The 12,149-nt window shown below is 39.5% G+C and overlaps 1 protein-coding gene across 1 annotated transcript; it reads right to left on the bottom strand.

The window, feature by feature from the left end:
- Positions 1-357: 357 nt before the first annotated feature.
- On the bottom strand, positions 358-2,628 carry LOC131857672 (uncharacterized). Its single transcript, XM_059210372.1, has one exon. The coding sequence runs from the start codon at positions 2,626-2,628 to the stop codon at positions 358-360; it is 2,271 nt and encodes a 756-aa protein (XP_059066355.1).
- Between the last annotated feature and the right edge of the window lie 9,521 nt (positions 2,629-12,149).

Here is a 12,149-nt window from a genome sequence, read left to right as displayed (position 1 = left end):
AATTTAGTCTTTTTATCACCCTTTATAGTATCCAGCATGGGAGCACATACATGACTGAAATTTTTAATAAACTTTCTATAAAAAGTTGCAAGGCCATGAAAACTTCTAACATCACCTTGATTCTTTGGTGTAGGCCAACTGACAATTGCTGCCACCTTCTCCGGATCCATTTTTAGAGTGCCTTGTGATATGACAAATCCTAAGAAGGTGAGTTCCTTCTTCATGAACATGCATTTTTCCAAGTTAATCACTAACTTGTGCTGATGGAGTCTCCTCAAGACCTGTTCAACATGATCAAGGTGTTCTTCTTTGCTATGACTGTAAATCAGAATATCATCTAGATATATGACTACAAATTTACCAAAAAAAATCACTAAAAATTTCGTTCATAAGTCTCATAAATGTACTTGGAGCATTGCTCAAACCAAATGGCATAACAAGCCATTCAAACAAACCTTCCGTTGTTTTAAACGCTGTCTTCCATTCATCTCCCAGTTTGATCCTGATTTGGTGATAGCCTGATTTTAAATCAATTTTTGAGAAATAACCAGCAGTGCCAAGTTGGTCCAATAAATCCTCCATTCTTGGGATAGGAAACCGGTATCTTATGGTAATTTTATTCAAGGCCCTGCTGTCCGTGCACAACCTCCATTTTCCATCCTTTTTAGGGGCTAGGACTGATGGGACAGCACATGGACTAAGGCTTTTCTGAATCAGTCCCTTCTCCAACAGTTCAGCAACTTGCCTTGCAATCTCTACAGTCTGAGATGGTGTCATTTTGTATGGGGCCTTGTTGGGTAAAGATGAGCCCAGAATTAAGTCAATCTGGTGACTAATTTCTCTTAAGGGAGGGAGGCTTGTGGGTAGGTCACTAGCAGTGACAGCACTGTATTTTTCTAAAAGGTTCTTGACTTCATTTGGTGTAGGGTCCTTATCATCACATCTTATGCTGTCCTTAGGTTTGGTAATCAGGACATAGGACTCAGTTTCAGGTTCTTTCAATGCTTTCATCATTTCTTTCTTACCCATAATGATAACAGTAGGTTCCTTTTCACCCTTATTATCAGGAAGGGGTTTCATGGTGAAGGTTTTCCCATCTTTGATGATGGAGTAGGTATTCTTCCTACAGTGGTGTGTGGCATCCACGTCAAATTGCCAAGGCCTGCCTAAAAGGATGTGGGAAGCATCCATTTCAACAATGTCACAAAGGACTTTATCCTTGAAATCTGAGATTGAAAATTCTACCCATGCTTGTTCAGTTACTAGTGTTTGCTGACCTTTGGTAAGCCAAGAGACATGGTAAGGAAAAGGATGTGGCTGCCTAGGAAGATTTAGTTTTTGGACCATTTCATTAGAAACTAAATTTTCAGTTGAACCAGAGTCTATAAGCAAATTGCATACCTTCCCATGGCACTTGATCTTTGTTCTGAAGAGGTTCTTCCTTTGTGGAGGTTCTTGATTTTGTGGTACTTGTAGAAAGATTTGTCTCATCATTAAGCATACTCCTTCCTCCGGTTCCAAGTCCCTTGCACCAGTGTTGTTCTCTTGTTTGTCCTCTTGAACGAGTTGTGCTCTTCTTTCACCTTGATTGTTATTGTTCTTCTTCTCTGGGCATCTTCCTGCATGGTGTCCCAACTGATTGCAGTAGTAACACCTTATGGTTCCATTTCCATTTCCTCTTCCCGTGTTTGATCTTCCCCTATTAAAGGGTCTCCTTCCTCTATAGTTCCCTCTAAAATTAGAGTCATGGTTTTCCTTGTCAGCTTGGTCATTGGTCCTACTGCTACTGCCTTTGTTCCAAGGGTTTCCTCTTCCTCTATAGTTCTTCCCACTGTCATTGTTCTTTCCCTTATTTGTTTCTTGCTTTCTTTTCCACTTCTCCTCTACCTTGAGTGCCATTTGATAGCACTTGCTCACCGTGGTAGGGCAGTGTAGGCTGAGTTCCTCTTGAATGGACATCTTGAGACCATTCATATACCTTGCTAGTTTCTCTTCTTCATCTTCTACCACATTTGTTTTCATGCATAGTTTCAAGAACTCCTCAGTGTAGGAGCCTACGTCCATATCCTTCTGCTTTAGGCTTTGCTTCCTTCTATGAAGTTGTACCCCATAGTCTTCTGGTACATATGTTTCCTTCACTAGGGCTATCATCTTGTTCCACGAATTTATCATACTCTTCCCATTCTTCACCCTCTCTGTCTGGATGAAGTTCCACCAAGTTAAGGCTGCACCCTTTAACTTGGATTTTGCCATCTTCACTCTCTTCTTTTCTGGAATGTCTTCACACTCGAAGAAACTTGTCAAGGCCTCTATCCAATCCAAGGCCAAATCTGCATTCATTTTACCACTGAAAACTGGTAGGTCTATCTTTTCATCCATGGTTCTTAGGGCATTGAGGAAAGGTCTCTGATCAGCCGGGACGTCTTGATCAGTGTCATCTTTCTCCTCTTCACTCCCTTCATCATCCCCAGACTCGCTCTCCTTGTCTTTATCCACCTTCTTCTCCAACTCTTGGAGTCTCTTGGTAAGTGCTGCATTTGCTGCTTTTTGTTCTCTCACTATACGTGCTAGCTCCGCATTAGTGATTCTGATAGGAATTGTCTCATCCGTATCCTCAGGAGCAGACATGGCTCTGATACCACTTGATGCAAGTGGTCAGCGGAAGTGTGAATTAACTCTAAATTTCCCCTTTTAAACCTTCCAAGACCCAACCAGGAATCTGGAAAATGAGGGCCTCTGTTCTGGTGTTCCCTGTACTCTTCTAGTCTTGCTATCAAGGACTCCTGGTAGGCTTTCACAGCCCTCTGATAAGGTGTTCAATCACTGAACCCCCAATTAAGCCACGGTTAACCAATCACTGGTCAACGACAAGTACAGGGACGGACTCACAAATTATTAACTTGTTACAGGGGAATCAAAATGGACAGGTTGCCCAATAATGGTTTGGTGGACTACGCAGACTTGCAGCCGAAACCAGACGTTTCCCTTGTGATCCCCACTGGGTAGGTCGTTTGACCTTGGAGGGGTAAAATCGCATTTCCCTTCTCGAGCTCTTGAGAACACCATGCATTCAACAAGTCACCATAAGACTCGGCTTAAGCCTTCCAAATGCAGTGTGCATTACAATGCCGATAACCTAGAGTTGCTGTGTAAGGTAACGTGGACCATTTCCTTATCGGTCCTCGGCGGGAAGATAGGGATCGGCAAACTGGTTTCAGTGCACCTTTGTGAGATATTTCAGCCAACACCCGCGGGCATTACTGTAAACACTTGACGTGCATCTTGGTTCGCAACCCGCGCCTTCAAACAGTTGCGTTAACAACCTCGACGCCTTAGTTAGTTCTGAGTGCGGGGATGCGAATTTGGAATTCCCTTGCATGAAGCGGTTGTCTGCAAGTCGCATTCATTCACCACGGATGCAGGCGAAACTGGTACGGGTTCAACACTGCCGATTCCTCACCATGACCCTCGTCTATCGGTTATTTGGCACCAGAATGTGGGATGCGCGAGTTCGCAATCTTGAGTCGTTCGCGACATAAGAAAGGTCTGCGATTTCAACAGAGGAGGTGGCGGTTGTCAACGAATCTGGGTGCACAACTGGTTATGTGCACTTAACACATCAATAAACAACTCGCTTCCTGCAAAAACCGATTTTCAACTTGTATGACAAAGACATGGAAGTTAAAAGCTCCACCAAGGAATATCAGATTCCCATGATGGAGTTCAAAACAATCCTCAAACTTCAACGTGAACCGATTTAGGGCATCCAACTAGCGAACCAGATTTCCCACGCAGCCCTTCCTCAATCGGCTACACACAACATCCACTGGTTGAGCAAACGCAAATCAAATGACACTGCTGCAGGGTTGTTTCCAGACCACCGAATACCTCTACAGGAGACGAATGTTCAGAAAAGGAAGATACAGGAACAAAGTTTTTCTTTTATTGATTTCAAAAGTTACCACCTTGTTTTTTTCTCCGCATTCTACTTCCCGCCTGTGGTTTTAAGTAGATGCCTTGCCAGCGGTTACAATATAGTTGAAAACCAACTAGCCGCTGGGAAAAGAGTTTAAAGTTTTTCCTAACTAAATAACTAGCTTAAATCAGTTTTGAATGATCCAACATGGATCTTATTAACAAGAACATAAAATCTAAATGACTGTCCTAATGTTAAGGTTCAGGATAACCTATTAACCATTAGCTACCCAAGGGCTTATAAACGCCAATCCTGGGGCTAGGTCTTACAGATGGTATCCAAATAGAACCTTTATTACATGTAGATACTTAGCCTAACTGGGGTGCTCCTGCACTAGGCCCCCACTTTATAACTTTCCTTAGGTGGGTCTTTGTTAATTTTCAATTATTTGTGCCCTTTTCCTAATTTTTGAGTTCTTTGTTGGGCCTCATAAAAACCATGCAAGTTCGAAGTTGATCCGGTGGTGCACGTGGATTAGCAATCTAAAGTAGCCCGAGGTTTACCTTTCATGAAATAGCGAAAAGGTGGCAGCCCTAGGTAATGTGGTCACAAAAGAGCTAATAGATGATCACCTTTTGGAGGATCTAATGGTTCACGTTGATTCATGAAGAAAAGCTGCCGAGGTTTTATGCTTTGTGAAATGGCAAAAAGTTGGTGGGCCCCAGAAAGTAAGCAGACCTTGCGGTTAAAGTTTGATTAACTCAAGGTTGATCGGGTGGTTTGCGTGAATTCGTGAAGGAAAGATGTGCAATGTTTCCCTTTTGCAAAGTGGTGAAAAGGTAATGGGGACAGCTTAAGGGTGACATGGCAAGTAAAGAGGGTGCATCTCAAAGTAGATCTGATGGTCCGCATTATTTCACTGAGTGAAGTAACATGAAGTTTAGCTTTCACGAAACAACGAAATGAGCAGGGGGGTACACAGCCGGTGATGTGGCAACATAGTTGGATGTTCAGCTAGGGAAAAAGGGAGACTCATCAACTAAACACGTGGCTCCTAAGGATGGTATAGGGCCCTTTTTGATTGAGCAGCGATGGTGTTGAAACCCATGGTAAAATAGAACACGTGGCAGTCCAGATGTGGAGCCCGATGGAATTCTTGAGCAAATAAAGGATTGACACGTAAGAATTATCTACTCGCACTAAATAAGGCAGGTGGATTCTATGCGGAGGGCCCACTTCAAAGGAACAAAGGTGTTAAAGGTTGCACATCTTGAGAGGGATCTAATGATGGGTGTTGTTTCGTAGCCCGAAGATGCAGGGTCTTTAAACTTCGCAAAGCAGTGAAAACCATTAGCAGTGATAACTTCCATTCGGTTAGTGAAAAGATAAGCGGTCACCGTGTAGAGTAAAGGTTGAGTAGATGGTGGAAGATTTGATGGATGGCGCTATTTTGCATGAAAGAAATGTGCAAGGTTTAGCCTTCGCGAAGCAGTGAAAAGAAAGTGGGGCCCGGTTTTAAGCAGCTTGACCCAGGTAAGGTAAAAGGCATGCGGTTTTCTCAGGATCCAAGGGACGTCCTTGCTTTGCAATGAAAAGATGTGAGGATTTTAAGCTTTGTTAAGCAGCGAAAGGCGAAACACTTAGAGAATGTTATGATCCGTTGGAGCCATTTTTTGAATTTGGCTGTGAATTCAATTCTGAGTTGATTGCCAAAGCATGTGGTTTTAAATGCTTCAATTCATTGCTCTGTTGTTGTATTAAGCTTCACATCAATTGGACATTGCCATCATTTTGAAGAGTTTTACAGAGGAGTCGGTGCAAAAAGTGAATTTCTTCAAACAACCAGTGAGTTTCTGCATATTGCTTGACTGTTACTACTTGAATTGGGATCATTCCATGTTCATTTTCTCAGAGGTTAGTCAAAATTTTAATTAATATAACTGTGATTCTAGGATGGCACCAAGAAGCAATTTCACAGGGAAGGTGAATTATCAGGATAGAAACATATCTGATGATTTCTTGGAACAACTGACCATGTCCACAAATGCTGTAGCCAAAATTAAAGAATTGGAGATGGTTTGTATGACAAAGGCAACTGGTTGAGGGATCCACAAGTAGGGATATCAGGTTTGGGTCTTTTCATAGTAGGATTCAGTCAGAGACATGCCCTTGCCCTAATGAATAGTATATGGGAATTAGATGTAGGAAAGCTCATAGTCCCTGGGGTTTTCATGGATGTAGATTTGTTAACATAGATTGCACACAATTATGACCCTATGGCTAAGTGTATCAGGAATTTGAATGGAAGAGCCTTAATTGAGATCAATGATGATGAATTTAGGAAGGTGTTTAAGCTCAGTGAGGTATCAAATTACTTAGAGTATCAATTTTGAAACATTAGCCTAGGTTTACAATGTGCAAAGAGATTACCTCAGGAATGGCCCTTTGAAGGAGTTTTTTATCAAAATAAGAGGACTAACTGTTGTAGGCCCTAGTACCATGGAACCCTTCTCCCTAAATTTGTTCACTCTAAGGGCTAAAGGACTATATTGGTCACTTTGTTAGATTTTTAGGGAAGATGTTGAAACAACCATGCCAACCCATTATATGCTGATGATAGCACAAATTCTGAACCCCTCTCTGGTAGTAACATTTGACTATGCACCTTATCTCACTGATGCAATCCATGCAAGACTGATAGGGATAAAAATTGGTAAGGTAGACAAACCATTTGGATGGTACTCCTTTCTCATGCATATGTTTTTATTTAAAGCTATTGATTACTTTGCTAGTGAAATAGATCTAGTTAAGGAAAAGGATGGTGAAGAGATGCCTGTACAATTATGGAGCACCATTTTTTCCTGGGATAGAGAGGATGCCAACTACCTAAATTTTGATAGATGATTTGCATCTAAGATTAGGAATCTCTTATGCTTAGAGAACCCTAGGATATCCAAAGCTCTTTTGGAATTCCTTAGGCCTAAGGAATTTGCTGAAGGTATCAAGATTGTGCACAACTGGGGTGACATATACTTATACCATGTTTCTATAGTTTTCAAAGTTTATGGTTTCAGAGGCACTCCAAATTTATTTCCCTATCAAGTCCCATTGAAGATAGGAATTGTAGAGGTCCTAAGGCAAATTGGGGGTGTGCGAGAGGCACAACTAACAAATAGGGGAAAAGGTACCATTTTCCCAACTCGCACAGTGGCCCATCAATTTGTAATCACAAAGGGTGGTTGGAAACACTTTGATGACTTCGTTCAACCATATAGATTATCTAATGCAGTATCAAGGTTTGCTAACCTTGAAGATTTTTTCAATGGCATGTTTAGGAAGAGAGCTGTATGTAAAGGTAGGCCACACCAATTCCATTTCCTTGAGGATTTGATTAAAAAAGAATTCAATTTGGATGAGCAGGAATTGAGGAAAAAAAAGTGAGTGGCATACAAAAGGGCTCTTGATTTTATTCATCAATTTGATAGTAGTTATGACCCTTTGTCTAGCTTTAATCCCTTTGAGGAAAAGATTAAATTCTTTATTCTTTATTTTGAAGACCTAATGCAAACTCTGAAAGAAAAGAGGGAAGCTATAATAAGAGATAATCCTGACAAAGCTAATTTAGTTCTAGCTAAGCCTGGCTTTGCTAAGGCCATCATTCCAGGTAATTATGTAATGCATAAGAAGTCAAAATACAGTGTGTTGATGCCAGTAACAGGTGAGCCCTCTACTTCAAGAGGGAAGAGATAAATTGAAGATGTCATTGACATCCAAGACTCCCCTAAGAGGCAAAGGATGGGGAAAGAAGTGCAAACAGGTGAACCTCTATACTCTCAATCTCAATCCCCTATCCATATAGGAGATGAACAGGCAGTAGTAGAACAATTGTTGTAGTTAGGGAGTCTCGAGGAGATTGCCTACACATATGAGGAAACACAAGAGGGGATGCCAGAAGAGCCACCAACTGCTAAGATGAACTTAACTGCTGATGAGTTCAAAGGTAAATAACTAGACCCTGTTGTCAAGCAAGCCAGTGAGGAGTTCCTAGCTGATAGTAATTTTGTCACAACAAGGGCCTTCATGCAATTTGTTTGGAAGCAAAACATTGAGCAATTGAAGGCAAGGTGTGAAAAGGAGAAAGAATGAGCAACCCCACAAAGATGCAACTTTAGTGGAGGAAGAAGTGATGCAAGAAATGATGGCAGAATTTAAAGCCATCACTCCTAAAAAGGGGAGGGAAATGGTGTGAAAGACTAGTGTTTTAATCCTCCCTGAATGGGATATAGCAGATGCTTTAGTACTAGAAATAGTCAGAAAAGAAACCAAACCTATGGAAGGAGTGACATCCAGCAAGGATAATTCTACTTTTGTCATGTGGTCCTTAAATAGGGATGAGAGTAGAAGAAGGAAGGAGACCTCAGAATCTAGTTTCTTAGGAGGTATGATAGTGAAGAGAGTCTAGGATATAGGGGTGGTGGAAGCTACCAGCACAGTTCTAGAAACTGCAAAATTCAGTGTGGCAGTGGCTGAGAAAGAAGGAAAGGAGAGAGCTGATCTCCAAGTGAAACTAGAAACAATTCTAAAGCCTTATAATGAAGCCAAAAAGGAGGTAGCCAATAGGGATAGTATTATTGCTAGACTACAAAGTCAATTGGCAGGACAACACCAAGGAGGTGAATCCTCTACTCTGATGATTGCATCTTCTCCAGCAAGACCTCCACCCACCAGTCCTATTGTTGAATTTCCCCCTTCTCCCATGACCTCTAGTTTTCAACCAGCTGAGACCATTCAACATGAATTGGAAAAGTTAAAATAGGCTCAAGCCTTGTTTGCAAATAAATATGAAGAAAAGGTAAAGGCCACAATTTTGAGTTTTGTTGATACAGTAAAGCCCCCATTGTACACACTAACATGAAGAAGATTTTGGATATTTTCAGTGAGTTGAATGAAGACAAGGCTACTTTGGAGCCAATTTTAGAGAAGTGGATGCCTAGGGAAGTGGATTTAGAACTTATGTGTGCATCTTATAATGAGGCAAGATCTGATGCCATTATTAAATCCATAAGTGAGTTAGCAAAAAGCATGACCAGGCTATTAGAAGGAAGAGCTGGTGTAGAGAGAAAAGCCAATTTGTACAGGAAGGAATATACCGAGCATAAATTTGAATTGTTTCCTAGGGGTTTTGTTAGTCTAGATCTGTTGAAGGACAAACAAGTATGGCTTGATGAGTTAGGAGCTAACTTTCCTCTAAGGGTGAATAAAATCATCAATACAAATGACACATCTCTGTTTGTCAAGACAGTTGAGGAAATAAAGAAGATAAAATCACATTACGGTTTCTTCGAATCAGAGGTTAAGAAAGTGATGAATTCTTGGAAAAGGTTAGTTAAGTTGAAAGAAAAGATTGTTAGCTTCTCATGGCCTACTGATGATGTGTTCCAAGAGTGGACTAAAAAGTATGCCATGCAAGAAGAGGAAGTCGTAGAATAGTTAGAGGATGTTGCAGTGGAGCAACAAACTGAAGAGGCCGTTGGGGTTGAAAGTGACTTGTAGCTTCTTTTTGAAAGAAATTGCGGTTGTAACAAACTATTCTTAGGAATGTTTGAAGCTTGTATGTGTCCATATTATTATAAATGGATACCAAGACTCAAGAATAAGGGATCACAAGACTTTTCTAAAGAAACTCTATTGAGATTTACCTAGGGTTTTTCTAGTTCTTTCTGAAATTACCTTTAGTCATGTAAGATTTTCAAAAATGAATATGAATATACATACCAACACTTTTCAAGCCTAAATCTTTGTTTTCTTCTAGTGTGCATTCATTATTTTTACTAGATTCTTTTAAATAATCTAGGATTATTTGATTGAATATGGATTGTAAGGCAATCTTGCAGATATGTTTTAGGTTTTTCTCTTTAAAAGGGGAATTAAATACACGTGAAGTGTCTCTGCTAGTGAATAAATTGTTTGCTACTTAGAATTTGATAAATGGGTTTTATTTTAAAGAGAAAAGACTTATATATGTCAGGCATGTAGAGGGTTGATGAAAGTCGAGGTGATGAGATGTATGAAAATGTTTAGGTTTGGAATTCCTATTTGATTTAGGTAACTTTGTGGCCTGGATAAGGCACTGATTCCAGTAGTGGAATTCTTTTATCTTTCTTGGGATCAAAACTAAAGATAAATGCATATTTTCTTTGAATGTTTTGAAGTATTATCAAAGGTGATGATGTTCATAGGTTTTTAGCATTGGTTTAATGTGGATCTCTATTTAAAAGTGTGAATTTATTCACAAATATACCCACCTGAAACTTTAGATAAGTTTAAAGTGTAGGTTTACTGAAACCTTGTTATATGTTATTCTGGAATTCTATTTTCTTGGTGTCATCTTCATATATTACAAAGAGAGTTATTAAGTTTTCTAATAGGGAGGATAGGAAGGAATCAGAATTTGTGACTAAAAAAAGTGGCGACTCTAATGGGGAGAGTCATAGTGTGTATCTATGTTACGAATTGGTTCTTGTATTAGCTTGGAAGTTTGTTTGAATCTCTGTGTGTTTGTGGCAGATTGCATTATCTCTCATTTGTGTCATCTCTATCTCTCTAAAAAATTTCTTGTTATATAGATCTCTACAAGTGATTTGTCAAAACTTGTTTTCTTTTTCCCATATTTTTGTGGGTGGTGACTCTAATAGGTACAACCAGTGCTATTGAATAAGTATAACTCTTTTAAGAGAAACAAGTATAATGTAGAGAGGGAGAAACACTAGGTCATTCATGAGGAAACATCCTCAAGAGATGTTGCAAGAAGGATTACCTAAATAGGCACAAAGAGGCTAGAAAAGATTAGTTGCACATGAGCCATCTAGTGCTGCTTGGGTACAAAAGAGCATTAATATGGGTAAGTCATCTAATAGGCCCATATATGAAAATTTAAATTCTTCCTCCTGTGAGTCTGAGTAGGACATTTTAGGTTTCCATTCTGGTTTGTTTGGTAATAATGAGGATGTCCAAATTTTAAATCAAAGGATCTCTCATGCTAGTTTATCTGGGAAGGACAGGAATAGTTCAAATATTAAGATGGATTTTGTACCTAGAACAGTAGATGGAAATATTAGCTTAATTGATATTGACCAAATAAATGTGTCTGATTCTGAAGAAATGTTCCTTGATGAAGATAAGGTATCCCAAGAAATTGATTCCCTCAATAGGAGATTCCATCACTTAATTTCCCTAAGGGCACAAAAGGAAGAAAATAAAGAAATGGAAGTGAAAGCTAATTTGATTGAGAGGGATAGGCTTCTAAGATAGATTGCTGATCTTGAACTGTTCACCCAGGAAAAAGCTAAGAGTGAGGATGAAGGTCTAGTCATTAGAGAAAATTTAGTTGCCAAAATTAACCCTGCATACAAATCTATTGTGCAACTAAGTAAAGAGGTCCTTAGTGACCCACAACCTATTAGGAATGTTGTTGACAAAGGAAAAAAAAATGTATGGAAGATGGGTCTAGGTCTAAGACTACAATAGAAGAAGTTTCCCACATGCTGTATGCACATGAGAAAGAAATAGAAGGAATGAGAAAAGAAAAACAAGACCTACAAAGGGAATTGGAGAAGTTTGAATTAGAAGCAGCCAATCAACAGGTTAAATAGAAAATTAATTACCTAAAATCTCCTCCTATAATTTTTCCTTCAACAGACTTAAGTAAACCTTTACCTCAGCCTGCTTCTTTCCCTCCAGTAAAGATTCAATTAGCCTTACCTGTGAACACTCCTCTAGCTAATCAAGTCCCTATTACTAATAAAAATAGTCAAATCCCTCCGACTCAGGTTCCAATGTAATAATGAATATGGGTAATAACTCTAATGTTAATCAATTCTAGAGAAGACTCATTAACTTGGAATTGTATAGACAACTCTTTTTTGATGGAATCCCAGGGTATCCTAACCATATTCCTACTGAACTAAGAGATAGGCTTCATAAATTTGCTAGTAATAATGCAATGAGTGTAGAAGAGAATCTAAAATCATTTGGTGACCTGATAAATGATTATGAAATTGTAGATGAAGATGTCATCATGAAACTATTTGTACAATCCTTGGTAGATGATGCAAGGGATTGGTATAGAGGTTTGTCTATGAACAACATTGGTTCTTGGGAGGATTTTAAGAATTGCTTCCAGGAACAATATGGCGATAAAACAAATGTGAGCTTGATGCTCAATGAGTTCAAT

Source organism: Cryptomeria japonica, chromosome 8 (assembly GCF_030272615.1).
Source record: "Cryptomeria japonica chromosome 8, Sugi_1.0, whole genome shotgun sequence".
In the NCBI taxonomy this organism is placed as follows: domain Eukaryota; kingdom Viridiplantae; phylum Streptophyta; class Pinopsida; order Cupressales; family Cupressaceae; genus Cryptomeria; species Cryptomeria japonica.
Note: the sequence above shows the minus strand (reverse complement) of the source record. Positions and strands in the feature narration are given on the sequence as shown.

What these genes read in the sequence shown, in the direction of transcription:
- LOC131857672 (XM_059210372.1), bottom strand. Translation starts at nt 2,628, where the DNA reads ATGTCTGCTCCTGAGGATACGGATGAGACAATTCCTATCAGAATCACT.